Below are 25261 nucleotides of genomic sequence, written 5' to 3' on the forward strand. Positions count from 1 at the left end.
TGCAAGCTTTCTATGAATACATCCCACATGGAAAGTTGAGATGATAAATCAATTTCTGGAACGCGCGTGGAAGCTGACGACACTAAAACTGCCTTTCTGATAGATGGGAACAAGATTCGCCTCTTGGAACGAAAATCTCCTCCCAATGGGATTCGGATTCATACTTGTGGCATCGTGGTCGATACTAGATAACAATGTCTAAGCTCTACCTCATCATTGATCCCCATCATCATCAAGGACGAGTGCTAACAACTTAGGATCTCTCGCCCAATCAATACCACTACCCACTATCACAGCACTGGCAGTATTCTTCATGATCCTCCATCTCTGTCTACTATTCTTCATCGCCCCTTCCAATTCATCCAACTGTGCACGAACATCTGGATCTTGTATGTTTTCTTTGCCCTGACTATTCGCCTCTTCAGCTAGAGCCAACATTTCTGTCGCCAATTCGATGTTCTTCCTCCCCGTGACAATGTTCTCGTTGGACTCTCTCATCAACTCTTCTCTTGATGATTGGATTTGGTTAGATATCTGAGCTAGGGTTTCAGACATAGCATCACGTTTTTCGATGAGTGGTAGGAGGTCCCTATTATTTTGTCAAGAATGCCAAGAAAAAAGGGCTTGAGAGGAGTAACTTACTGCTCCATAATCGAAGCATTGCTGCCAGCATGAACTGCCTTCAGTATAGGATTGGCAATAACCACATTCTCAATAATCTTTGACTGTAATGAATAGTTGGCTTTTGATTCAAGAAGGTCTTTCTCTGCCTTCTGAATAACTTCGTCGGTGATTTCTTCTTCTTGCTCTAAGAATGGTCAGGACACGTGCTTTCGAAGATCTGTATGTAGAGATGGACCTTCTGAAGATATAACACCTTGAGCTTTCAAGAGAGCGATTTCGACTTGAAGTTCTTCCAATTTATCGTACACTTCCAAAATGCGTTTCTCTTGCTCGCTCAAAGGGGGTATGTCGGTGGCTATTCCGGTCATCTCAACTCCATCCATGCTTTCGTCATTTTCTTGATGCGACATTTTGATGTGTAAATCTGCCCACAGGCCATAAGCTACGAAGAAGTTCAAAAGCCCACAATCCGTTGTTCGTAGCAAACGCGTCTCTCGTCATGCCATGAAAACCCCATACTCAGGTATCTTCAGATTGAGATTGGTCCAAAAGAGGTCAGCCACATTTAGTGTGGCACACCGTGTACCAGATAAGGTTAAACCGCGAAAGCACATACTTTTGAGAATGGCATGTGAAATGGATGAAACAATACATTAAGATAATAAATGCAGCAGTATCACATTTCCATATTCCAAACCGGATTCCTTCCAGCCCTTATAAATAAAATCATCGTCTGCTGGAGGTGTTTTCAGTCATTCATTGGCTTTACGTGATAGGAGTGTGGCTTGCCGAGATAAGGCGGCCGAACTTGAAGCTTAAGCTAAGTTACGGCGGTCTCGAATTAGCCTTGTGATCTTCACATCTTCAACATGCGACAAGGCATCTTCTACATCCCATAAGAGGAAAAGTAGTTTGGCAACTCGTTGTAACTGTGAAATGCATATACGATTATGGAACTTCACGTATACATTGCCCACACGGGCCAACATCTTCAGGTAGACCCTGGATCCTTTACCTCGTAAGTCTGCGACGTCATGTCTGCCCCGACCATAAATGCTGACGGCGCTCAAGTCTGGACGATTTTAAGTTATGGGTGGCCAAGTATACTCCTATTGCCGCCAGCGATCACATATCTCTTACCGCAGCAGCCAAAGCAGTACGATTTCAAGCGCTTTCCTCAGAGGTACCTATACCGACACTTCCCAACTCTACAATTGCTAATCTTGATACAGCAAGAAATATTCGTATACGACAGGCGCATCATCCAGCAATCCTCCATAGCATCCGCGAAATCATTGATCTCTGAAATCCCTCTACCGCGCAAATACACTGTTTCTCGACCCCCAGATTCGATCACGAACGAGAAGGACCTACAAGCATGGAAAGACTTATTCGTCGAAAGGCGGGCATGGGCTGCGAAGGTAGTGGAAGATTGTGCTTCCATGTCGGACCAAGCACAGCAAAGGTACATCGAAACGGAGGTAGTTACTCGATGTGTGGATACCGCTGTTTTGAACCTTGAGAAGCATGTCAGGGCGCTGGACCATAAGAATGCCGAAGTTCAAAACTACGTCGAAGAAATGCAGAAACTCAATGTCCCTGGTGGGGACTGGGAAGTATCAATGTCTCGATTAAAGTCGCTACCTGCGACTGCAGACGTGATCAAGTTTATCACCGGCCGTGACTTGTCGAAGACGAAGCGCCAAATCACCTTAGCGGACTTGGTTGATGCGGAAGAAGTCAATAGGTCTGGAAAGCTGTTAGGAAAAATATCGACAAACCTCGAGCGTAGTAGTGTAGAAGTCGGACAGGAAGTGGACGAGATCATGCGAAGGATTGACCATTTAATTGAGAAGGTCGAGAAAAGTCCTGCACGAGCGGCTATTCCACAATCCCAGGAACCTATTGCTTTACTGGAGGATATTGATGCAATATTTAGAAAGGTCAACACTGATTGTGAAGCCATTCTTGGCTTCACCAACACACCCAAAAACATTTCGCAAGCTTCAAAATCGGCGCTTCTTCACACTGATAAGTTTTTACCCTCGTTATCTAAAAGGGCTCTCGAGATGGAGGAAATTATGCAGACCGTTACAAAACTGCGAAATTCCACCGCTATATCATCTTTAGAGTTCATGTATGACATCGCTAGCTTAACAACATTGCTTGCCGAAGTTAACAATCGATTTGCCGCCCTAGAATTAGATGGTGATGGGGTTAACGCCTTGCATTTGATTGCGATGCTGGACACATTACCGGTCACGTTTGTCTCATTCCTGGCAGAGGCAGTCAGACGCAGTGAATGGGATGAGAAAGTCAAATCAGATTCCTCGACCTTGGCTAATGAAATGGCGAATTTCCAAGAAGAAGAAATTAGGCGACGACGAAAGTGGCAGAAGAACATCGGGGCTACTTTGTGGGATGAAAAGCCGGAGACGCAGGTCATGGCTCTGGAAGTCATTTTGCATGGGCAAGAGGATGATTGGCCTCAAGCTTCTCGGCGGGATTTAGATGATATTTTAGAAATACTTGAGGCTGAAAATGTCAAATCGCCGATGCTTAGCGACATCTCGAGGATCATTTCGGATCTCAACAACCCAACGAGGCAGCAAAGTAAGAGGGCAAATGCCTTTAAAGCGGGAAGCATTCATGAATCGGCTCTTGGCAAAAGTGCCCTTTTAATGCGTGGGGACGACGAAGCCTTGAAAAGCATGCAAGATGAGAAATCAAAGCTTGAGAACAAATTGAAAACTGCCGACAGTCGAATTCGGAGGCTTGAAGATCTATTGTATCGGCAAACTCAGGCCAACAGGACTTCAGTCGGAAACATGTTTCCAATACCCAATACCCCTAGCCCTGATGTTCACAGTGTGACAAACCCCATGCCATCACGCCCGAATGACGACTCTCGTCGATCTTCGATCTCATCCCGTCGCTTTTCTGCGAATCGAGGTGAAGAAGAAGCAACCTTCCAGCGGAAGCTACTTTCTTTGGAGGCAGAGTTGATCGCCGAACGTGAGCGCGCTTCGGGTTTGGAGAAAGAGCTCGCTGCCCAAAACACCTCAACGAACGTGTTGAAATCTCAACTTGAAGAAGTGAATTCTATGAAACACGACCTTTCGGAAAACTTTAAAGCACAGCAACAAGATTTCATTGATGAGCGCAAAGCTTTGAATGATGACATCAAGCGTTATAAGGCAAAACTAGAAGAGTTGGAGGACGAGATGGATAGATATCTCGGCTCTAGGGAGAACGAGAAGTCCGATGTTGATGATCGTGTTCGTCTCCTACAAGATGAATTGGATAAGTTGCGAAAGGATAGTGCCGCGGATGCTCAAAAAGCTCAAGGACAGGTCGACTTCTTGAGAAATGACGCAAAATTGCAGAGGGAGACCAATGAGACTTTGGAAAGGCAAATGCAGATTCTTAGAGAAGAGAAGAAGGAACTGTTATCTCGCACAATCCAGGCAGAATCGGCTGCTGAAGATCAGCTAAAGACCTTGCAAGATATACATTTGCAGTTATCACCCAAGTTGAGGATGCCACAAGAGTTCACAGCCCTCTCGGGATCGTTGACTAACAAATCACTGAACTTGATATCTGAGCTTGAAAATACGAAGCGCGACTACAACCTTGCGAAGTCGCAGCGAGACGATGCAGAAACGACGATTTCGGAGCTGAGATCCGAACTTGCGGATAACAAGGAGAAATTTACTACCGAAGAGAAGGAATCGCAATCCTTGCGCGAAGAATTAGCATCGGAGAGAGCCAAGTACTCGGCTCTTGAGGCCGAACTCACTGATGAACGCCTTCAATTAAGCTCCATAAGGACCAGAATGGCAGATGGCGAAACAGGATCTGAGGCTCTGCGCAGTCGCCTGGAAGAGGAGGAACGCAAGGTCACATCTCTGTCAGAGGATCTTGCTAGACAGCTATCTCGTATCGGAAGTCTTGAGGAAGAAATAAGATCGCATCAAGACAAGCATGAATTTGCACAAGAAAGGGTTGAGAGGTTGAACGACCGATTTGATGCACGCACTTCGCGTGCAAAAGACCTTACACAACGAGTGTATTCTCAAAATGATAAGCTTGTTCGACTACTTGAGCGTTTGAGTTATTCTGTCACCAAAGACAATGGCTCAATGATCATTCAGAAGTTACCAAAACCTGATCGTAGCATCATCAACGGAAATGATTCCTCGGATGCTGGGAACAAGCTCAGGCGAAGCATGACAGGTTCGACAACAATGAAAGCCATGGTTGATAGTGGAGACCTTGACCTTTTGTATTGGATGCACAATGACGACCCCGAAAAAGAAAGTGAGAAGTATGACGCTTACATCAATTCAATCGGTAGCTTCGATATAGATAACTTTTGTGAGGTCATTGCAAAGCGAGTTAGGGACATGGAATACACAGCCAAGAAATATTCCAAAGATGCCCGTGCCTACCGGGAGAAGTCTCACAGAGCTCAGAAGGAAGCTCATGAGAAGATTGCCTTCAAGAATTTCAAAGAAGGTGACCTAGCTTTATTTCTACCAACAAGAAATCAATCCACTGGGGCATGGGCAGCATTCAACGTTGGCGCTCCTCATTACTTCCTTCGAGAACAAGATTCTCATAAGCTCCGCTCTCGCGATTGGTTACTAGCTCGAATCCATAAAATTCAGGACAGAGTAGTTGATCTCTCCAAATCCATCACCGATGGTCGTTCCTTGGCAAGCACAGGCGACTCCTTCGATGACGATAACCCATTCGATCTCTCTGATGGCCTTCGTTGGTATCTCATTGATGCCTCAGAGGAGAAACCAGGTGCTCCATCTACACCTGGTCTCGCCAAAAGCACAGTTGCTAGCGCAAACATAGATGCAACAGCTACAATTCGTCGCTCGAAGAAATCATCGAGCATGGGTGCTGAGGGTCTTAACAAAACTCTGGCGAAGAGTCTGGATAGTAGGAGGAGCAGTAGCACCTCGAAGAAAGCCATTCAGATTGCTGCGTCGCCGTTGAGGAAAACGGGCTCGACGGCTTCAGTCAGTGGGTTGAGAAATGAAGCGAGCGGGGATGCGGTGGACTCCGTCGTTGTAAAGAATGGTGATGGGGGCACCAATACAGCTGCTACTTCTGCTACTCCCGAAGCAGTAAACAACGAGGTTCGAAATCCTTTGGATAATCTCTTGGGTCCTTGATCTATATCTCTATCTTGATCTTGTCGTCTATCTGCCTTGAATCACTTTCATAGTTCTTTACGTCAAGAATTGTGAAAGTTTGCCCAGTGTATTACATATTGTGTTATACTCTTCCTATTTGCAAAACAAAGCTTGTAGCAGGACATATGCTGATAGTGCGATGGTGTTCTAGAATGTTCACAATAGTCACAATGGTCATGGGTATCCTGCAGCTTTGGGCACAGGCTTTGGAGCAACTGGAAATGTAGTTGGAAGTACTCTTGCAAGAGAGTATTCTACGGGGCATTCTAGTACAGAAAATGGAGCAACGCAGGAAATAAGAGAAGAGCAAAGTGCATCACTAAACAAGCTAAGAAGATCAATGGTATGGGACTCTTTATGGTCGATTGATCTTAGTTTGGAGAGGGGGATAGGAGGGGGATGATTTTAGGTATGGAAGTAGGGAGAAGGAATTGTATGATACGAATTTTGATTGATAAATAGCAAGGATTAATAACATGGCGCAGCATAGCATTACAATCGGAATCTGTAATGCGGGAGCAAGGACGGATATGTAGATCAATCGGAATGGTGGATCGGATGATACAATATGCTGGAGTTAGAATTACTTACTAAAACATTTGAATCTGGTAATTTTGTGGAATGGATTTGCGTGGTGAATGAGATGGATATGTATATGGATATGGATGGACTGAGGTAGTTATGTATGATATATCACATCACATTGTCGGGCCCTAGCAATCTGGGAACCGAGAATTGGGAATGGGAATGGACACGGGGAAATAGGAAGGAAGGAACAAAGAAGAGAGTGTTTATAAACCCTCGAGTCGTCACTTATAGATAATTTTCACTTCATATCACATCGTATCGTATCGCATCGTATCAATATATATGCATGTATATATATATACATGTGATTATTTCCCACTCTTTTAATTCTCAATTCTCAACCCCAGAATGAATTCACAAACCATCTAGAACCAATCTCGTTCGTCGGGCTTTTAATTTAGGAGACCCGAATCTTTTATACATACCTAGAAATCACCTACTAACCAACCTATGTATTAATCACAATCACAATCACAACCACAACCACAAAATACCAGATACAATTACATCTTATTTCCCGGCATCTCCATCCCAAGCATTTTCCTGAATCATGATTAACGCTATAGATAATAGATACATCGAGAGATACAATAGTTCGTTTTGAATGATCTACCTAGACCTAGGCACTAGATGTCATAGTGATCTATCTGGCAAGTGAGCTAGCAAGAGTGCTGTGCACTATTGTTTTTGTTATTCTTGCATCATGTAGTGAATTTACCTATACACGCCATGTTTTCATTTCTGTCAAAGTAGGAACCGAATAGGAGATCTGGAACTCGATGTTCATGGACAGCTTCGACAACAGTTGGGGATTCTAAAAGAAAAGGATCAAGATTTATTTCTAGTATCCAGAGGAATTCAAAATCACTTGTACACAGTCACAATCACAATCATGAATGAAAAATGATCACTATGAACATACAATGTATATTCTACCCAAGCACAATTATATGCTCTAATGTCAAGGCAAAAGGCCGACCTCTACTACTTGACCATGGTTGAAGAGCCAAGTAACGCCCGCTTTATAAAATTCATCAATAACCCTTTTATGTTGAAACTTTTCCCTTGTGTATCCCCTGTATATGCCGTTGAAGGTCAAAATGCTTTCCCCCGGTATCATTGCAATCATTACTCATGTTGAAAGATTTAACCACAGCTCGCCTGTAAAAAAAAAAATGAAAACCCATATAAACATAATTTAGTATCTGTAGATCTCAGCCTTGAATGGTCCCTCAACCTCAAGTCCAAGGTACTCGGCTTGAACTGGGGTCAATTTGGACAACTCAGCGTTGACGTGTGCCAAATGGAGCTTGGCAACGGTCTCGTCCAAGATCTTTGGGAGAACGTAGACACCAACCTCGAGCTTTTGGGTCTTGCCGAACTCGACATACTTTTGGCCGAAAGCAGCATCCTCGCACTTGAACAACATGATTTGAGCAAGGACTTGGTTGGTGAAGGAGCAGGACATGACGAAGGAAGAGTGACCGGTGGCACATCCCAAGTTAACGAGACGACCCTCGGCAAGGAGGATGATGTGACGGCCGTTCTTCATGAGGTATCTGTCGACTTGGGGCTTGATGTTTTGGACACTGGCAGCGTTTGCCTTCAACCAGGCAACGTCAATCTCAATATCGAAGTGACCAATGTTACAGACGATAGCATCGTTTGGCATGGCCTCGAAGTGCTCACCAGTCAAGATATCTCTGCATCCAGTGGTGGTAACGAAGATTTGACCTTGGGAAGCAGCCTTCTCCATTGGCATGACTTGGTATCCGGAAACGGCAGCTTGGAGAGCGTTGATAGGGTCAATCTCAGTGACAATGACACGAGCGCCCATTCCGTGAAGAGCCATAGCACAACCCTTTCCAACATCACCGAAACCGGCGACAACGGCAACCTTACCAGCAATCATGACATCGGTGGCACGCTTGATACCATCGACCAAAGATTCACGGCATCCGTACAAGTTGTCGAACTTTGACTTGGTGACGGAGTCGTTAACGTTGATAGCTGGGACAAGGAGACCCTTGTTCTTCAACATCTTGTACAAGTGGTGAACACCAGTGGTGGTCTCTTCAGAAACACCGTAGCAGTCCTTCAACATCTCTGGGTATTTGTTGTGGACGAGTTGGGTAAGATCTCCACCGTCATCGAGGATCAAGTTCAAGCTCTTGCCATCCTTGAAGGAAACGAGTTGTTGTTCCAAACACCAGTTGTATTCCTCCTCGGTCTCACCCTTCCAGGCAAAGACTGGGACACCGGCGGCAGCAATGGCAGCAGCGGCGTGGTCTTGGGTGGAGAAAATGTTGCATGATGACCAGGTAACCTCAGCTCCGAGGAATGTGAGGGTCTCAATCAAGACAGCAGTTTGGATGGTCATGTGTAACTATAAAAGCTTCGTTAGTCCTCGATTCGGATTGGTATAGTGGCAAGAGAATACATACACATCCAGCAATACGGGCACCCTTCAAAGGTTGATCGGCAGCATACTTCTCACGAGTAGCCATCAAACCTGGCATCTCATTCTCAGCGAGCTCGATTTCCTTGCGACCGAAGGCAGCAAGACTGAGGTCAGCGACCTATAAGCATTCTAATTAGCATAAGGGAATTGGCAATTCATGATGGGAGCTCTATTTACCTTGAACTTGGATGCTGGGGCAGACATTTTTGGTGAGGGAAAGATGATATTGAGGGAGATAGATACTAAGAGATAAGAGTTAATTCAAAATTTCCAGAGGAAGAAGAATGAGGGCGAAGATTGGAACAGAGGTGCCTTTTAATACTTACATTTGTTCTTAAGGGTGGAGGTGAAAAGAAGAGGCGAGTTGGAGAAGAAGAGATAAAATGGGAGATGGACAGAAAAACTTCGGGGGACGACGCTTCAACTAGTAGTGGAGGGGTGAGAAGAATGAAAATTCAGCGCTAAGCCAAATACGGCTAGACACATAATCCCTGAGTACCCAAACCCAACAATAGGAAACGTTTGACAAAGAGATAGACATTGGATATCAGTGTTCGGTGGTTCAGACGTGCATTGTTGTAGAAATACTATTGGAGCTACATGAGTTGTTCGAGTGCTTTGCTCGTATGCAACATGCATTTACTTATTGATATTGAATTCAATCATAGCGAAACAAAGAGTAGATCGTCTGCAACAAGTGAATGCTCCTCATGTTTTGCTGGCTAGATCTTCTGGCTAGGCAATTAGAGGATTTAGCCGACTACCGTCGCTTCGGTAGTCGGCCAACACTCTGTCTAACATACATGTGCTCCGTCGTCGACAAGCAGATGGAGAACCCTTGGATTGACATACATATAGGCAGGTAGCTCCTACAGCTCCGACAGCTCCGACAGCTCCGACAGCTCCTCACATATCATATGATTGCTGCGTGAGGTGGGCGAAGTGAAGTGCAGTGGTAACGAAGTAGAACATTCAGGGTCAACATCAACATGGAATTTAAATTAGACATGTGGGTATCACTGATAGCAAATAATAAAAGCCTGTAAGTGGGGTTGAGTTGCACGTTGGTGGGTGGACAATATCAAAAGTCCGTGCATTTTTGGAGGAATATACGAGATATCTATACATCCATAAGAAAAAAAGAGTTCTCAAGGTGTTGTCTATCGTTCCTTTTTTGATCATGAATATGATCCCACATATTGACATATCCCTCTGAACGCCATGCCCATGCAAGAAATCCCTCATAAGTGCCCTAGCTAGCAACCTTAATGTCCCTACTACCAGCTGCATTACATACGTTTCCTTTTAGTTTTGTTCTGGTAAGAGGTTGCTCTTTACTGCAAACATCTTTCCGGTGATACTAGCAGTGAATCCATCCACCTGTCTTGAGTATTGCTCAACTTGTCGTGCGTTCAACATACCCTCCAATCTGCTTGGTTCTGTTGGGAGCTTGAAGAGTCTTTCCCACTCATCCTCAGGTAGAGGTGCGAGTTTCTGTGTAGCTCTAGTAGCATTCTCCGCTGTACGCTTTGCCTTCCATGCTGTGACCTTGGCTTGTTCACGAGTCAATTGTCTTTGGAAGTATTGGAAGTTGTTAAGCTCAGTGTAATGAGTTTCGATGCTATCCAAAAGCATATCACAGGTTCGCTCCAAGTAAGGATCAATAGATAAGTCCAAGGATTCCATGTTAGGATAAAGAGGAGTTGGCGGTGTGTTTCGATTGAGGTCTGCGAAACTTGCTGGGAAATCAAGATCCTTCTTTGGTAATTCGACTGGCATTTGGTGCAAGAATGAGGTCAAAAGGTGGGAGTTGTGGACAATGATTGGTAATTCGACCAAGATGTCTTTGTATGTGAGCTTCGACTTTTGCATGCTATCTTCTTGTCAGTATTGGCCTTGTAATGGCACATCTTGTGAACCTACTTCTCAGTGGTGAATTTACTCTCCTTGTACGCGGCCATGAAGGTTGGGGAAAGTCTGAAAGCACGTAGACTCAAAGCACCTTGGGCACTTCTGCTCACGTCGTGGACAAGTGCGACAGTTCTCTCATTTGGTTCCTTTTGGTAGAAGAATTGGTTTTCGATCAGGCTAGTGTTGATGAAATTTCCCATGTTTGCACTCGTGTACCATCCGACGTTGTTGGCATCGACATTAACTTCCTTCAACATCTTGATCATCTCACTCTGGTAAATGACATTGGCTTTCGATCTTGGAGCTGCGGCAGCGATGTTCGAGGCGGCCATGTGGTCATTTGGGTGGGAATCCGAGGTAGCAACATCCGTCGTAGGGAATGGGAAGGAATTTGTGATTTGGAGAGTTCCGTTCGAGTCCATACCAACGATCGATCCGGTGGCTGTGGTTGGGTAGGTTGCGGCACAAGCCTTTACAATCTTCATAACAACCTATAGATCCTATTAGCAACAATTTTCGATGTCTTGCCTGTGATATAATCCATACCAATGCCTCAACTTGTACTGAGTGCAAAGGCACCTCTTTGCTAGCAATATCCGCCATGATGAAATATGATTCAAATTCGTGATCGTTCGATTACGAATAATTACTGCCGATATTTCGATAGGATCTGGCGCAAATTCGAAGAGTTCCGCGTCCAGTAGTCGTTGTCGCAAAAAGGTGGGTTATTTTTTGAGGATGGATTCTATTCATTTGTGTGCGAAGCCTTGGCGTTTTTTTTACACTAGCGATGACGGGAATCTTTAACCCCGCGCGAATCTTGTTCTTTCAACACAACACAAAATTGTCATTGTTCATCAACGATATGTTCAATTTCTAGTCCAACATAGCGAATACAGTTCCGAGGCATCCGAATACCTGCAATTAACGCAGATTGCAATTACAAGACGGATCACTGAGAATATGAGAGTTTCAGGTAATTTTCAACGATTTTCGTCTCTCAATTTTGTCTATTCTATTGTGGTATCATGAAAGCAAGCAAACTTCTAGTTAGTCTATAGAATCATCATAGATAACCCCTTCTACGCCGTCCAATTCAACTCCGATTTGCATCCAATCGACCTAGAGGGAAATTGGGCGTCAGAACACTTCAGACACGATATATCCATTTTAGTCGACCCATTGTTCAATATCCCATTCTTTGATATCGTCCTTCACTAGGAGCCTTAGTCGTTCGACTACAAGACTTTGTCAGCATTTGCAAGATGAACACCAGTAATAGGATTGAGCTCACTTTTCCACTCTGTGTACATATGCCTGGCTGCATTGGCTGCGACACGATGGTGTGGGCCCACGCTACCAATTTTAGCATCCCGAGAACTACGCCAGACACAAGTTGCAAGATTTCGTCCGTTCTTGTCGGGTACTCCGAACCAGTACCTAAAGGCTGTCAGTTTATCTGCTGCATACATGGAATTTGTTAACCTACTTGAGAAATCCTCCACTTTCAGTCGCCTCGGCGTGGGCAGCTTTGTCAAGAGCACCAAGGTCAGAGTAATGGGCGACGGTTTCAGGTGGGACTTGAGATCTGAAAACAACAATGTAGAAGAATTCCTCTTTCCAGGTATAATTGGAGGCTTTTGCCAGCTCTCGAAGAGAATCTATGACTTCTTGCCACTAAAGTAAGTTTGGTCAGTGAACCTGAATTTTCAAGACAAGGCAAGAGTCAAGATGTTAGAGAACATACATTGAAAGTCTCAATATACGGCGCAGTTGCATAATCTTCTCTCAGACATTTCAATCCAACCAAGGCTCGGGCAAGCAATCGATTTGGTGTATCCAAGGTATCGAGATCTAGAAGATGAGGTTTTTCATCGTATGGACTGACCACCAAGTATCTATCCCCATTCCAGCTATCATTCTTGCTACTTGAAACGGGATATCTCAGTTCGGCTGAAGATTCGAGCGCATTGGAAATTTCATGGCGTTCAAGATTGTTGAAAGGTAGAGTAGGAGATGTAACAACGGCCATGATGTGCGAAAGAATCGAAAGTTCAGGCCTGATCAATTTTAGGGAATTGTATAGGAAGGGGAGGTGAGATCGGAAAAGATGTTTGGATGATTGAAGAAAAGGAGCAATTTTGATGTCTTCTAGACTATACTGGAATGAGCCCACCGGAAAGTCAAAGATATAAGAATTGGAAGGGAAAGATGAGTCCAGGAAGGAGCGTCCAGGACGCAACTGCCCAAAAAGATACCACGACATGGTTTTGCATCAATAACATTTTGCATCTAATAATTTTTGCGGGGACGTCGACGGTTAAATGACTCGGATGGTACGAAACATGGCCCCTATTGCGCCATTCTCGGGTGTTGAAGATAATCACGCCTTTCTTTGTTTGGATTGTAAAATCAGGGGAACCAAAAATAGCCCTATGGGGAACAAAGATATACCAACATCACACGCGGGCATCAAAGACTTCATGGCATTGTGAATAACTTTAATTTTGGAGCCTCATGCATATTATGCTAAATTGAAAGGTCTGATGCCATGACACCCAAAACGCTGAATTGTAACTGCGACCTACGAGTGGCAAGCAGAGTTGTCCGCGTTTCTAATTTTTCAGTATTTTTGGGATCAGAGTTTTCGTGCCTTGCATCAAACTCTATCTGCCATTTCTATTCAGTTAGAGAAGATTTTAGAGTTCTGGAGATTACTCACACCGGGAAACCTAATCTGGAAGCTTGGTCTGGAACATCCGACCTACAAATAACTGGTGACAGATACTCAATGAGCAAGATGTTTGGTTCGAATTCGTCTTCATTTCACCATCACTATTCTCAGTCGAGTATTGCAGTCGAACCTTGGATGGCTTCTTCTTATTGATGAGACGAAGATTCATTCGAAGTTCTGTGTGGTCAGACTACATCATTCTTCTTTGTGCACGTTTCAGCATCTTTGACACTTCTCCGCTTGACTCAACTCACAGGATACATCTGACGAATCGATTCGTCAATGTAAAGTTTAGAAAGTCATCCTCTTTGCTACAAAGTTCGCGTCGAGTCTTTACATCTTGCCTGGTCTGCATTTACAGATCTCCTCAAACTCACCGTCCCTACTTTCACTGTCAATAGCACGGCCTATAAGCCTACCCGATGACCATTACTCCCGTCGACAGGTGAAAATTCCATCGAACCAATAAACTTTTCATAAGTCCGTATAAAATTGAAAGTGGAACTGTGTGTTAATATCGTGTATGATTATTTCCATCAAGTTGAAAATCGGATAAGTTTGGCGATATTAGAATATTGAAGGCGGAAGCACATGAAGAGAAAGCGACACAGGAGGGTCATGGACCGCAGAACTCTGGTTGTCCAGTGTAATTAGATATAATCTCGAGGATGAATCTTTTCGTCCCATCTTCTCTCTATCATACATATACTCAGGGAGCTCCGTCGAAAACACCTGTGGCATTGTAGACGCAGTGGGGCCACTCTCCCCGGATTATTGAATAATCGTCTCAAACTTTAGTCTCTCGTCGATCCCCCAGCCAGACCCTCCCACTTTCATAAGACCCTAAATAAAGGCCGCTACCCAATGCCGTCCAGCCAGCTCTCAGAATAGCACCTCGAAACAATCCTCTCATTCCAGTTTCCGCAATCACTTCCCGAGCAATAGTGAGACTGCCTTTTTTCTTCCCTCCAAGGTTATCAATCGATTGACCTCTCTTCTTGGCTTCCTCTATCTTCTTCTTTGCCTCACTCTCAGAGTTTTCTCCTGCTGCTGCAAGCATAATTCGGGTCTTCACTACATCGACTGGTGTTGTGATTACGGCTGCAATAGACCCCGCACTTCCAGCACTCACTGCTGTTATTGTTGCTGTTTCGAGTAACGAACCGGTCATGGTTCCATTTTGCTTCCGATAGTTCTTAATCGACTCTTTCACGTGCTCAAACATAGGGAATTGCATTGCGGTGAACGGCAGATTGCGGGCAGCCAATGCCGTGTATCCTGTGAACAATTGCGAAGGTCTTTTGAATTGCTTCAATGCCTGCATAGTAACAGAAGCCTCAGACTTCGAGGAGTGGGCTGGCCGGCGGATCATCTGGGCATTTTGTTTCAATACCTCCGCAGGAGTCAGTATAAAGCATGATACAAGTTCAGCCACTGCCGAAGCTGCGCTGTGCACAAAAGGTTGGGGTATCAGTGGCGTGTTGTTGCCACCGAAGCTTGTATTTGCCTTGGTGAGAACAGATTTTATTCCCTCATATGTGGTGAAGAATGCTCCTGCTGTGAAACATTAATATTGCGGTAAATTCAAGATATCAAGAGCCCATACATGAAGGTATGGTCACCAAAATTACAGGTCCCACTCCCTGATATAAACCTCGAAACAGTAAACCACGATTGATCGCTTTTTTCGATGCATCATAGTAGATCTTTTTGTAATCTGGACTTTGGAATCGAGTCTTAAGAGTATCCAAAGGGTATACTAGAAGGTCGACAGCTACTGCTGCAAACGCTCCCGCCTGTGAGTTGTGTCAGAAACGTGATCGAAACATTTCAAATCAAAGGTTTTGTATGAAGCAAGGAACCCAGTGCACCATCGAACAGTGAACTCAAAAGAACAGCTAAGAAATCTCTGGTGTTTGATTTACTACTGGCGTTGAAATTCTGTACATCTTCCCTCTGGCTCACCGGGAGCGAACCGGAAACCACATGGAGGGGTAATTTTTCAGCGCCAACACTTGCTTGCTTTCGCTTTTACAGATTCTTGTGAACTAAACAAACTTACGAGAAGAACATCTGTATGTGAGTTCGACATTTGAAATCATAATGAGGAAAATGAAAGACTTCAATAAGAAATGTTGGAAGGAGATGAGACATGGACCCCTCCAACCATCGTCATAGAAGGGAGCTTTATCGGACGCTAAGATATGATGCATTGTAATCAAAAGAAAGTCGAGCTCTCGCCTCAACTTCATTTGGCCACTCAGCACTTGAACAGGCAATATCGATTGTACAGATAATTCCCATACAATTAAACTACTTTTAGTATAGTTTGTTATTTTCACACTGGCGAACTGGTTTTGGTCAACAACCTCTCGAGCTGAGGTTAGAAAGACAGCTCCCCGAGGAACAATGGCGGAACCTGCTACAATACCACAAACATTAACCCCCCAGTTTTGTTTCTCGACAGTTGCGCTGAGAGGTATTTCAATTCATCTTTGATGTCATGTACAACTAGGACTAATGCCCTATAGATTTCCTTCGTATATCTCGCGCCTCAATTGACGATAGCATAACACAAAATCTCAATGCGCTCGTAACACCTTCGAGGGAAGGATTTGACCCCTCATCTACCTCGATTCGCAATCCTCGACCTCCTCACTTTAAACAAATACCTTCCACCGCATGCCAGAGTTTTAAAGAATCTGTTCTATTTTCTTCGTGGCAGACAAGATCAGATGTGCTGAATTACTGCGCTTCGGTTGCTACGAGTCCGGACCCCGATGATCCGGATTTACTGGAGAGACAGGTTGAGAATGCGAGGGATAGGGAGAGGGTGGTGGACGAGAGATTAGATCCTTATTCTGCGAGGTTCTTCCCGAAGGAGGCGCGGACAGAGAGGTTGGCTGCTATTGTGAGGCAAGAAAGAGGGGTGGAAAACATTGTGAGGGCGAGGAGTTGGGGTTTAGTTAGGGAGAGATGCGGCGGAGACTCGGAGAGTTGGGAAATAGCTATGGACCAGTGGAGGAGAAGCAGGGAAAGATCTCAATGAGATGGGAGCGTACATTTGGATGTTTATGTGCAAGATTGCACAAAAGCGGGAGTTTTGGATGGGTTCGAGAAATTATATACAGAAGATTAAAAGGCTACAGATGGCCATATGTGAGAAGTTTGTATGAGATTATGAGAAGCTATAGAAAGAATCAACTCCAACTAGTACAAAGTATAACGCATGCATATCCTACACCATTGCACAAGAGCAAAACACGGGATGCCTAGTTGTTGGGAATAACACAAATCACACATCGTTTGAAAGACTCCAAATCTAGACAGATCCTGATGGTAACCCAAACACCAAGCAGAGAAAGCAATTAATTAGACTTGCATTACATTGCACTAGCAATCTGTCTTAATGTCTTAATACCATTCTAGTGAGGCACAACATATTTGAAAGCGAATGTGAAATTCGCCCGGAAAATAGCCGGAACTTTCCACCATTGCAACCTCGAAAGTTCAGTAGAACTTATTAATACACAACCCCTCCAAACAACACAACTTCCCAACAGAGCAGGAAAATTCCCACCTGTGAGACGGACCATACAGTAGAGGACTTTTCAATTATCGTCAAGGCCTTTGATACGACATCGAGACTATTTGAAAAGGCACCAAAGCATTGTGAATCCTGACGTCAGAATCACACAACGATCTTTAACCCCCCACGCTGTTGAATAGCTTTTCTGGCAAACGCAATTGAGCAGCCATGCCACAACCGTTATCTTCGAAAGAGTCCTCACTCTTTAGGACTGTGGTTCGAAATTATGAAGATAAGCAGTACAAGAAAGGTGCGCTACATATGTCAGCTTCTACACAGGCGCCAACTTACAATCTACAGGTTTGAAAGCTGCCGACCAGATTCTGAAAAAGAACCCTAAGCATGGAGATACTTTGGCTATGAAAGCCTTGATTCTAAACTCTCAAGGGAAATCCGATGAAGCTTTTGCGCTTGCGAAAGTGGCCCTCCAATGCGACTTCAAATCACACGTCTGCTGGCACGTTTACGGACTACTCTACCGCGCCGCGAAAAACTTCGAGGAGGCTATCAAAGCATACAAATTTGCTCTGAAGCTGGAACCAGACTCGCAGCAGATCCAGAGAGATTTGGCGCTTTTACAAGTACAAATGCGTGATTATGCGGGCTATCTTGTTAGTCGCAAAGCTATGCTAACTGCTAGATCTACCAGTCGACAAAGCTGGACTGCGTTAGCTGTGGCATACCATCTCAATGGCGAATTGGCAGAAGCAGAGAGAACTTTAACCACCTATGAGGGAACTTTGAAGAATCCACCCTCCAAACTCGATTTCGAGAACTCGGAAGCTGTTATGTACAAAATTACGTTAATCGCAGAACAAGGTGATGTCAAGAGAGCTTTGGAATGTCTTGAATCGGATGGGAAACACAACCTCGATCGCCTGGCTGTTATGGAGCTAAAGGCAAAATACTTGTTCGAGCTTGGACGAAAGGAGGAAGCTGTAAAGGCATATCGTGCGCTGGTCGACCGCAACCAGGAATTCAAAACCTACTATGATTCCTTAATCCAAGCTATGGAGATCGACCCGACCGATTTGAAGGCTCGCAAAGCTGTTTACGATGAATATGCAGAGAAATACCCACGATGTGACGCTGCGCGCCGGTTACCGTTGGATTTCCTAGAAGGCGAGGAATTTAAAGAGGCCGCAGACAAGTACATTCACCGTATGCTGGATAAGGGGGTTCCATCTACATTCGCAAACCTGAAGCATCTGTATGCCGATACATCTAAGAAGGAGATCTTACCGTCTGTCGTTCAACAATACATTGAGAGTGGAAAAAGTGAAGAGAGTTCGGAACCAAAGAGAAACGGTGACACATCCAAGGGCAACTCATCGGCTTATTACTTCCTCGCACAGCACTACAACTATTACTTGAGCCGCGATCTTGACAAGGCTATGGAGTATATTGAGAAGGCTATCGAATTAGAACCTAAAAGCGTAGATTTCCACATGACAAAAGCGCGTATATTTAAGCATCAAGGAAACACCCAAAAAGCCTCTGAGATCATGGAGGAAGCTCGCAGTCTCGACACTAGGGATCGTCACATCAATACCAAAGCTGCCAAATATCAACTTAGAAATGATGAAAACGAAAACGCCTTGAAGACTATGGGTATGTTTACAAGAGCTGAGACTGTGGGTGGGCCGCTAGCAGATCTTCATGATATGCAATGTGTCTGGTTTTTGACAGAGGACGGAGAGTCTTATGCTCGCCAAAACAAAATTGGCCTGGCTCTCAAGAGATTTACGGCAGTTTACAACATTTTTGATGTCTGGTATGAAGATCAGTTTGATTTCCATTCTTTCTTCTTACGTAAGGGTCAAATTAGAGCCTATGTAGATATGATGAAGTGGGAAGACAAGATCAGAGAACACCCCTTTTATAGCCGAGCAGCTCTTTCCGCAGTCAAAGTCTATCTTTCGATGCATGACAAGCCAACATCAAACGGAGTTAACGGATCTGAAGAAACCGAGGCAGATGCTCTGGAACGCAAGAAGGCAGCAAAGAAAGCGAGAAAGGAAGCAGAGCGCCTGGAAAAAGAGGCTTTGGCAAAGAAAAATGAACCCAACAAGCCAGTGAAAGACCAGGATGGGGAATTGAAGAAGAAGGATGATGATCCTAATGGAGAGAAATTGGCGGAGACGAAGGAACCGTTGGTTGATGCTATGAAGTTTTTGAGTCCGTTGTTACAGTTCAGTCCCAAGAATATTGAGGCGCAAATTCTGGGTTTTGAGGTATTGATTCGTAGACGTAAGTCCTCCTAACTTTATTGAGCGTGCTAAAGATTGGGTCCGGTTGCTAACACACCAAACAGAGAAATACCTCCTCGCACTTAAATGTCTCATGGCTGCATCGGCTATTGACAAGGAGAATGAAAGTGTGAAAGAACAGAAGATTCGCTTCAAGAAGGTCGTGGAATCGGAACTTGAGGGAACCGATCCTAAGGTTGTGGAGATCATTAAGGAGGAGTTTGCCAAGTTGTGAGGGGAAGGTCTCCTGGTTGGTGTGGGGAACGGCAGCATTGCGAGATTTACAGGGTATAAAAGTTTTTCCATATAGTACTTCGAGGTTCTCAAACGACAAAGCGCCATGGATTGAAGGCATAGCATAGCATGGCTCTTATAGTTGATGGACCTTTGGAGTTCTTCATGATCTAACCTCTTTCATCTTGGCATTGGTTCATGGTAGGAAGGATTGGGGAGAATTAAAAAGAAAGGAATATGAAGGAAAATGAATTTATTGAAAGATTGGTAGATAAAAGTTTGCCTACCTATTCTAGGCACTGCGTCAGCTCTTCTCTAATCTACCTGCCATAGATCTGTGGGTAACATTATCAGCGAAGGATGGTGGAGCAATGGAAGGAGATTTATTTGAGTGACGACATCCGCTCTATGTAGATGATAGAAAAAATGGACACAATATTGAAGAAATACGAAGATGCTTATTAGACTGCCTCATTTGATTACTAGGCATATAGATTTATCATCCGGGATGGAAGGGGGGGCTAACTGGAGAGGAATATCTTCTCCTTCGTCTTGACACGAGGTTGTTCCAAGGCACATGGTTAATTTCTGTTGGTAGATATTCGCTCTGTGTAGATGATTCTGCCATTATACAATTCACTATATCAAATATCATGCCGCCATCTTCATTGTTATTCTGCACGTACATCACATTTACTAGATGCATTCCTCGGTAAATTCTTTCGTGAATCTGCGGCTATTCGTGCCTGAGGCTTTAATCCTGCTGGCGAACTCAAAGATATGAGGTACCCCAAAAATAAATTAAAATGGAGATGAATTAAGCAAGTTCGCGTCAAGTCAAATCCAACCGCGTCCATCAATTCTGTGCATCCTTCAACGTTAAAATACATAATCCCTTGCCCAACTAATTCTACAATTCGAGAAACAATACAACAAATATTTGCTTTGTGAATATCCTCAAAAATCATTCTATTGTAACATTATCGTATCGTCTTCCTTTTGTCAACTTTATTTGTTGCGTTTGCGACGTCAACCAACCATCAAAGACTTATACTTATACAACTTGTACCGAGATCTCTGGCATCTGACTTCAAGATGGTCTCCGCCAGGAAGCGTGGAAGGCAGGAGATGGAAGCCAGTGAGCTTCCAAAGGAACCAAGTATGATTGATCAACTTCGAAGCATGTGGGAATTTGCAAATCTTGCGCAATGGATTTTCATTTTTGGAAGGACGGTCAAAATCGATGAGAATATTGGTATCGAGGTAATACATCAGCCTTCCCACAGCCTTCTCCAAATACTACTTCAATACTAACTACCTGTCTCAACGTGATAGGAACTGGAGTTGGAATGCTCGAAAACACACTCGACTGTTCTGCCAGAGATTGGTCTTGCTTTATTAAAGTTTGTTTCTGCTCATCGAGGGCTCACGTAAGTCAACTCTTAGGATCTATTTATTACATACCGCAGCTTTGGCTAACTGAATCCAACAGTCCGGAGATTTTCGATGAGTATACAAGAAGACAATATGTTGCCAAAGCACCCGAGCGCAATCCATATGGCACCGAGGAGGAACCCGCAAAGTTCACAGATTTCGATGCCTTTACTAAGGTACGCATCTGTCGAGCTATATTTCATCGATCTTTATTAATAGTTATTGTAGATTCGAGTTTTACAGCAACTTACTCAATGGGCCATGATCAGTCCAGAGCGTATTCGTGAGAGGATGGAAGAAACCAAGGACATCGAGCAGACCTCTTGGGTAAGCAATTATCGATTTGTGTCAATTCCCAACATTACTAACTTCTTGGAAACAGCGCATCGAACCTTGTGGATGGGACTCGGATGATCGCGAATATTTTGTGCTAGATGACAATCGATTATATCGTCGTACTGAAGCTCCACCACCTCCTCCACCAGCTCCAACACACAAAAAGAATTCAAAGAAAGGCAAGGCGGCTGCAAGGGCAAGCAAACGAAGAAAGACAACAGACCCAATCGATAGTGAAGCCGAAGCATCGGTAGAAGCACCGGTAGAAGAAAAGATGGATGATGGGTTCGGAGGCGCAAAATGGGAATGCATTGCTGTTTCGTTTGAAGAGTTCACCGCATTCGCAGCATCAATGGAAAAAACTCGGGATCCAAATGAAAAGATATTACGAAAACGCATCGTCGATGACGTATTACCATTATTGGAAAAGCATGAAGAAGCCCGAAAGCGCAAGGAAGCACAGAAGCAGCGCGAGTTAATCAACATCGAAAAATTAGCTACAGCCAAGAGATCTAGTAGAATCGCTGGCAAGATGGAGCAACAGAAGCAGGAAGAAGAAACTAGAGAAGCGGAACGCAAGAAGCAACAAGATTTAGCAATGGCAAAGAAAGAACAGCAAAAATGGCTCAAGCTAGAGAAAGAAAGAGAATCACGAATGATGACTAGGGAGCAGCGAGTAAAGGAAAGAGAAGCACGCCGCATCCTCCATGAAGACGAATTGGCCAATCTTTCTGAGGATAGTAGGAAGGTTGGATCGGGTGAAGGACGTCTCTCGGAACGTCATCTAAAGGCCGAAATTGAAAAGAAGAGGCAGGCGCTCGAACAACTTAACGAGGAAGATGATTGGATCTTTGACTGTATCTGTGGTGCTTATGGACAGATTGATGATGGGACCCATAGTATTGCATGCGAAGAATGCAATATTTGGCAGCACAGTAAGTGTGTTGGAGTCAGTGAAGCTGAGGCTGATAACGAGGACTTTGAATTCGTATGCACTACTTGTAAACGCCGTGCTGAGGAAGCAGAGAAAGCTAAAAATCACCCACCAATGAAGATTAAGCTTGGTCGACCCGGATCTTCTCCCTCTTTAGTGCCACCCAAACAAAATGGCGTTCCAAGTATGGATAATGGAGCGATGCCAAATGGTAGACTATCAGCAACTCCATCCTCACCACAAAAGTCAGCACCTCAACTACATCTATTTTCTACTACCAATGGGGCACATAAGTCAACACAATCAGCAAAGGGCTCTTCACCTCAGTCACAGAATAGACCGCCACCTATTCTACCACCAAAGTTCACCAACAGGAATGAGCGCGCAGGTTCTCCAATTGGCAAATCCGATATTAGACCATCCATTGAAATCCCCGTCGGGGAAAGTCCATCTTTATCACGATACAATGGTCTGGGTAACAGTAATCCTTTTTCCTCCCCCGTTCCCCACAGTCCAACTTCTCTTCCACCCCCAAAGAATTTGACTACCAATGGCGCGGCTCGGTACAACCAATCCCCTTCGAAGCCTCAAAGCTCGCCAATATCTTCACCAATTCAGCAACATGCGGATTTGCCAAATCTCAAAAATAACGGAGATGTGCCAGCTCAACCCCTTAATGGATTTCACAAAGAGCACAACGATCGACGTAGTTCATTCAATTTTTCATCCCCTCTTGCAGGAGTCCCAGTATTGACACCATCTCAAAAGAATGGACCGATACCAAGCTCATCCTTTGAACACAATGGGCATGCCGCAACGCCAAGTGGAGCCTCACGATTTACTATGATAACCGCATCATCCCCAGGATTAGATCAAGATCCACTTGATCCAGGTCATGCATCGGCTCTCCCATCTTCGATCAGTGGAATTTCTCCCACAAAACATTCTCCTCCGCGTCCAGCATCAAATGGCTCAACAACCCCCGCCATTCTCCCCCCAGTTGCTCCATTATCGCCGAGTCCGCGATCACAAAATCTTGCTCCACCCGTTAAGCCTTCGGAGCCACAACTGAGTCAAAACACAGCTCAGTGAACATCGTGATTATTGATCACCACAATTTTCAGTACTTCACAAGGGTTTGATTCTCGCTCTCAGGTCAAATCGTCAACAATACCTCTGCCATTCAACAGAATTTAGGGTTCTCATTTTTCTCTTTCCTGCAATCGTCGATCATATTTGATCTTGCAGTGTACCAACCTTAGATGTCATTTACCTGTGCGAGATTCACGCGAGCATATTCTCATTTTTTCCCCTGTATTACATTTTTGTTCGTGGGTGGCGTTGGGATAGGGAATTAGAAGGGAATAAAATGGCGAATTTACATATCATGACGATGAGGAATGGGATACATCGTTCCAGGGTGAATGAATGGATAGATGTATGAGTGCTGATGGATATATGCATATCTGCAGTCATCTTTGACTCCTTTAGGAGATAGGACCTGTATTATGGTGAGAAATGGTAGAGATGTTTTGGAGAAGGATATTGAATCGGTGGGCTGGTAGTTGTGAGAGATGGCTTAATTGCATGAAATGCGAGATGAATTAAGATCACAAAATATCAATTGTATTTTATATGTTAAATATCAGTGTGTTTGTAAGTGCTTGTAAGTGATTGGTTTATGTGATATGTAATTTATGATGTATGCTTGATGAATAGATATAGTGGAGAAAAGAATGACTTAATTTGGACTTGGGGATTCATTAAGTATGTACTTTCAATCTGGGTCAAGTGGCCTTCTACCTCATTATCCTACCATATATATTCTTCATACAAATAATCTGATATCCACAACTCGATTCTCATATGCTGTTTGTGTGGGAAGGATACGGATGACGTAGCACCTACGATGGTAGATCCCAAATGTCACGTTGTATTCTGACTCAAGAGCTCGCTATATATGAAGTAAAGGAAGCAGTAGGCCTTAAATAAGGATTACTGAAAGAGCTAGTCTCTTTCGCATTCGCTTGGGATCACAATACAGTAGTTTTTGAATCGAAGACATTTACTGCGTTCATATGTATACTTACCTCGTGTTCAAATTGGCGAAGAAGGCAATTGGTATTAGGTTGAGTAATTCAAATAAATGATTTGAACTTGATGGCTCTATTGATTGATTGGTTTTAAGTCGGGTTGTGTTGGAAGAGGGTTGGGAGTAAAGCGGTAGGAAAAGATTATGTGCAAACTCTGGAAAGAATGAAAATGGTGGAAGAAAGGAATGGAGTGTGGTGAGTGAGGAGGAGTGAACGGGAAAGGGTAGGGTTGGTTTGATTTTTGGTCATCGGTTTGGATGGCTAAGAGATATGAGATATTTGTGCTTGCGAAATTGTGTCTGTATAGCTTGCTTGTGTTTCTGTGCATTTCTGTGTTTCGTTTAGACTGCCGAGAGCGTCGTGGGGATTTGAACGGGTAGATTGGATTGTGGGTGGAATTGTCGTAGGTACGGTGGATGGGTATATTGATCGATAGAGTAGTACTGCTTTCTTTGAACCATGCGTGGAAGTAAGGGATTGCTGTGGTGATACATGGATGCTGTTTATACTCAATAATATGTATCAAGAAACCGTGCATCGATCGACTGAAGTTGATTGAGATTTCCTGAGCATTCGTTCATACTTGTTTGGCGATACATCGACATCTGCGCGCTTGCAACTCCTATCCTCCTTCCTCTGGTTGATGTACGTCGTGAGTAGATTTCTTATTCGAGTTGGATAGGTAAATACTTTTCCCGATTCTCAGATCTCAAAAATAATATCGTAGTTGAATAAACAATCACGCACGCAACAAGCATCAATACTGTCTGGTGGGCATCTGGCAAGAAAGGGGAGAGGAAGTGTGGCTTAGGAATAAAACATAAGAAAAGAGGAGGAGCAAAAAAAATAAAATAGAAAACATAC

At 44.1% G+C, this 25261-nt stretch overlaps 9 protein-coding genes across 9 annotated transcripts; 4 read left to right on the top strand and 5 right to left on the bottom strand.

Moving 5' to 3' along the window:
• Positions 1 to 13: 13 nt before the first annotated feature.
• Positions 14 to 1241, bottom strand: BCIN_11g05140 (hypothetical protein). Its single transcript, XM_024696051.1, has 3 exons — positions 860 to 1241; positions 643 to 808; positions 14 to 589 (listed from the first exon to the last, which is right to left on the bottom strand). The coding sequence occupies exons 1-3, from the start codon at positions 1032 to 1034 to the stop codon at positions 214 to 216; spliced, it is 717 nt and encodes a 238-aa protein (XP_024551854.1). The 5' UTR covers positions 1035 to 1241; the 3' UTR covers positions 14 to 213.
• A 234-nt stretch (positions 1242 to 1475) lies between these two features.
• Positions 1476 to 5936, top strand: Bcatg11. Its single transcript, XM_024696052.1, has 3 exons — positions 1476 to 1642; positions 1696 to 1807; positions 1857 to 5936. The coding sequence occupies exons 1-3, from the start codon at positions 1575 to 1577 to the stop codon at positions 5811 to 5813; spliced, it is 4137 nt and encodes a 1378-aa protein (XP_024551855.1). The 5' UTR covers positions 1476 to 1574; the 3' UTR covers positions 5814 to 5936.
• A 1390-nt stretch (positions 5937 to 7326) lies between these two features.
• Bcsah1 lies at positions 7327 to 9154 on the bottom strand. Its single transcript, XM_001558342.2, has 3 exons — positions 9061 to 9154; positions 8867 to 9001; positions 7327 to 8808 (listed from the first exon to the last, which is right to left on the bottom strand). Exons 1-3 carry the CDS (start codon positions 9085 to 9087, stop codon positions 7621 to 7623), a joined length of 1350 nt encoding a protein of 449 aa, XP_001558392.1. The 5' UTR covers positions 9088 to 9154; the 3' UTR covers positions 7327 to 7620.
• Positions 9155 to 9925: 771 nt separating this feature from the next.
• Positions 9926 to 11506, bottom strand: BCIN_11g05170 (hypothetical protein). Its single transcript, XM_001558341.2, has 3 exons — positions 11341 to 11506; positions 10807 to 11285; positions 9926 to 10756 (listed from the first exon to the last, which is right to left on the bottom strand). The coding sequence occupies exons 1-3, from the start codon at positions 11395 to 11397 to the stop codon at positions 10189 to 10191; spliced, it is 1104 nt and encodes a 367-aa protein (XP_001558391.1). The 5' UTR covers positions 11398 to 11506; the 3' UTR covers positions 9926 to 10188.
• A 252-nt stretch (positions 11507 to 11758) lies between these two features.
• Positions 11759 to 13162, bottom strand: BCIN_11g05180 (hypothetical protein). Its single transcript, XM_001558340.2, has 4 exons — positions 12542 to 13162; positions 12284 to 12471; positions 12089 to 12234; positions 11759 to 12032 (listed from the first exon to the last, which is right to left on the bottom strand). The coding sequence occupies exons 1-4, from the start codon at positions 13058 to 13060 to the stop codon at positions 11965 to 11967; spliced, it is 921 nt and encodes a 306-aa protein (XP_001558390.2). The 5' UTR covers positions 13061 to 13162; the 3' UTR covers positions 11759 to 11964.
• A 908-nt stretch (positions 13163 to 14070) lies between these two features.
• On the bottom strand, positions 14071 to 15691 carry BCIN_11g05190 (hypothetical protein). Its single transcript, XM_024696053.1, has 3 exons — positions 15591 to 15691; positions 15135 to 15324; positions 14071 to 15085 (listed from the first exon to the last, which is right to left on the bottom strand). The coding sequence occupies exons 1-3, from the start codon at positions 15618 to 15620 to the stop codon at positions 14316 to 14318; spliced, it is 990 nt and encodes a 329-aa protein (XP_024551856.1). The 5' UTR covers positions 15621 to 15691; the 3' UTR covers positions 14071 to 14315.
• A 106-nt stretch (positions 15692 to 15797) lies between these two features.
• On the top strand, positions 15798 to 16746 carry BCIN_11g05200 (hypothetical protein). The gene is made up of 2 exons (XM_001558338.2): positions 15798 to 16007; positions 16060 to 16746. Exons 1-2 carry the CDS (start codon positions 15938 to 15940, stop codon positions 16575 to 16577), a joined length of 588 nt encoding a protein of 195 aa, XP_001558388.1. The 5' UTR covers positions 15798 to 15937; the 3' UTR covers positions 16578 to 16746.
• A 344-nt stretch (positions 16747 to 17090) lies between these two features.
• Positions 17091 to 20234, top strand: Bcnat1. The gene is made up of 3 exons (XM_001558337.2): positions 17091 to 17367; positions 17418 to 19367; positions 19432 to 20234. The coding sequence occupies exons 1-3, from the start codon at positions 17286 to 17288 to the stop codon at positions 19599 to 19601; spliced, it is 2202 nt and encodes a 733-aa protein (XP_001558387.1). The 5' UTR covers positions 17091 to 17285; the 3' UTR covers positions 19602 to 20234.
• A 287-nt stretch (positions 20235 to 20521) lies between these two features.
• Positions 20522 to 23952, top strand: BCIN_11g05220 (hypothetical protein). Its single transcript, XM_001558336.2, has 5 exons — positions 20522 to 20863; positions 20936 to 21030; positions 21093 to 21210; positions 21263 to 21361; positions 21417 to 23952. The coding sequence occupies exons 1-5, from the start codon at positions 20696 to 20698 to the stop codon at positions 23394 to 23396; spliced, it is 2460 nt and encodes an 819-aa protein (XP_001558386.2). The 5' UTR covers positions 20522 to 20695; the 3' UTR covers positions 23397 to 23952.
• Positions 23953 to 25261: the final 1309 nt, after the last annotated feature.

This window comes from Botrytis cinerea, chromosome 11, assembly GCF_000143535.2.
Source record: "Botrytis cinerea B05.10 chromosome 11, complete sequence".
Lineage (NCBI taxonomy): Eukaryota > Fungi > Ascomycota > Leotiomycetes > Helotiales > Sclerotiniaceae > Botrytis > Botrytis cinerea.

Coding starts and splice junctions, on each gene's coding strand:
- BCIN_11g05140 (XM_024696051.1), bottom strand. CDS start 1,034: ATGTCGCATCAAGAAAATGACGAAAGCATGGATGGAGTTGAGATGACC. Junction 809..859: donor AGGTGTTATATCTTCAGAAG/GTCCATCTCTAC, acceptor GACCATTCTTAG/AGCAAGAAGAAGAAATCACC. Junction 590..642: donor AATGCTTCGATTATGGAGCA/GTAAGTTACTCC, acceptor ACAAAATAATAG/GGACCTCCTACCACTCATCG.
- Bcatg11 (XM_024696052.1), top strand. CDS start 1,575: ATGGAACTTCACGTATACATTGCCCACACGGGCCAACATCTTCAGGTA. Junction 1,643..1,695: donor GACCCTGGATCCTTTACCTC/GTAAGTCTGCGA, acceptor ACGGCGCTCAAG/TCTGGACGATTTTAAGTTAT. Junction 1,808..1,856: donor TTCAAGCGCTTTCCTCAGAG/GTACCTATACCG, acceptor ATCTTGATACAG/CAAGAAATATTCGTATACGA.
- Bcsah1 (XM_001558342.2), bottom strand. CDS start 9,087: ATGTCTGCCCCAGCATCCAAGTTCAAG. Junction 9,002..9,060: donor CCCCAGCATCCAAGTTCAAG/GTAAATAGAGCT, acceptor GAATGCTTATAG/GTCGCTGACCTCAGTCTTGC. Junction 8,809..8,866: donor GTGCCCGTATTGCTGGATGT/GTATGTATTCTC, acceptor AAGCTTTTATAG/TTACACATGACCATCCAAAC.
- BCIN_11g05170 (XM_001558341.2), bottom strand. CDS start 11,397: ATGGCGGATATTGCTAGCAAAGAGGTGCCTTTGCACTCAGTACAAGTT. Junction 11,286..11,340: donor CAGTACAAGTTGAGGCATTG/GTATGGATTATA, acceptor TAGGATCTATAG/GTTGTTATGAAGATTGTAAA. Junction 10,757..10,806: donor AGTAAATTCACCACTGAGAA/GTAGGTTCACAA, acceptor ACAAGAAGATAG/CATGCAAAAGTCGAAGCTCA.
- BCIN_11g05180 (XM_001558340.2), bottom strand. CDS start 13,060: ATGTCGTGGTATCTTTTTGGGCAGTTGCGTCCTGGACGCTCCTTCCTG. Junction 12,472..12,541: donor CGTATATTGAGACTTTCAAT/GTATGTTCTCTA, acceptor AACTTACTTTAG/TGGCAAGAAGTCATAGATTC. Junction 12,033..12,088: donor TATGTACACAGAGTGGAAAA/GTGAGCTCAATC, acceptor AAAGTCTTGTAG/TCGAACGACTAAGGCTCCTA.
- BCIN_11g05190 (XM_024696053.1), bottom strand. CDS start 15,620: ATGTCGAACTCACATACAGATGTTCTTCTC. Junction 15,325..15,590: donor CACATACAGATGTTCTTCTC/GTAAGTTTGTTT, acceptor CACAACTCACAG/GCGGGAGCGTTTGCAGCAGT. Junction 15,086..15,134: donor TTTGGTGACCATACCTTCAT/GTATGGGCTCTT, acceptor AATGTTTCACAG/CAGGAGCATTCTTCACCACA.
- BCIN_11g05200 (XM_001558338.2), top strand. CDS start 15,938: ATGGCGGAACCTGCTACAATACCACAAACATTAACCCCCCAGTTTTGT. Junction 16,008..16,059: donor CTCGACAGTTGCGCTGAGAG/GTATTTCAATTC, acceptor AATGCCCTATAG/ATTTCCTTCGTATATCTCGC.
- Bcnat1 (XM_001558337.2), top strand. CDS start 17,286: ATGCCACAACCGTTATCTTCGAAAGAGTCCTCACTCTTTAGGACTGTG. Junction 17,368..17,417: donor AGATAAGCAGTACAAGAAAG/GTGCGCTACATA, acceptor TACAATCTACAG/GTTTGAAAGCTGCCGACCAG. Junction 19,368..19,431: donor TGAGGTATTGATTCGTAGAC/GTAAGTCCTCCT, acceptor CACACCAAACAG/AGAAATACCTCCTCGCACTT.
- BCIN_11g05220 (XM_001558336.2), top strand. CDS start 20,696: ATGGTCTCCGCCAGGAAGCGTGGAAGGCAGGAGATGGAAGCCAGTGAG. Junction 20,864..20,935: donor ATGAGAATATTGGTATCGAG/GTAATACATCAG, acceptor TCAACGTGATAG/GAACTGGAGTTGGAATGCTC. Junction 21,362..21,416: donor ACATCGAGCAGACCTCTTGG/GTAAGCAATTAT, acceptor TCTTGGAAACAG/CGCATCGAACCTTGTGGATG.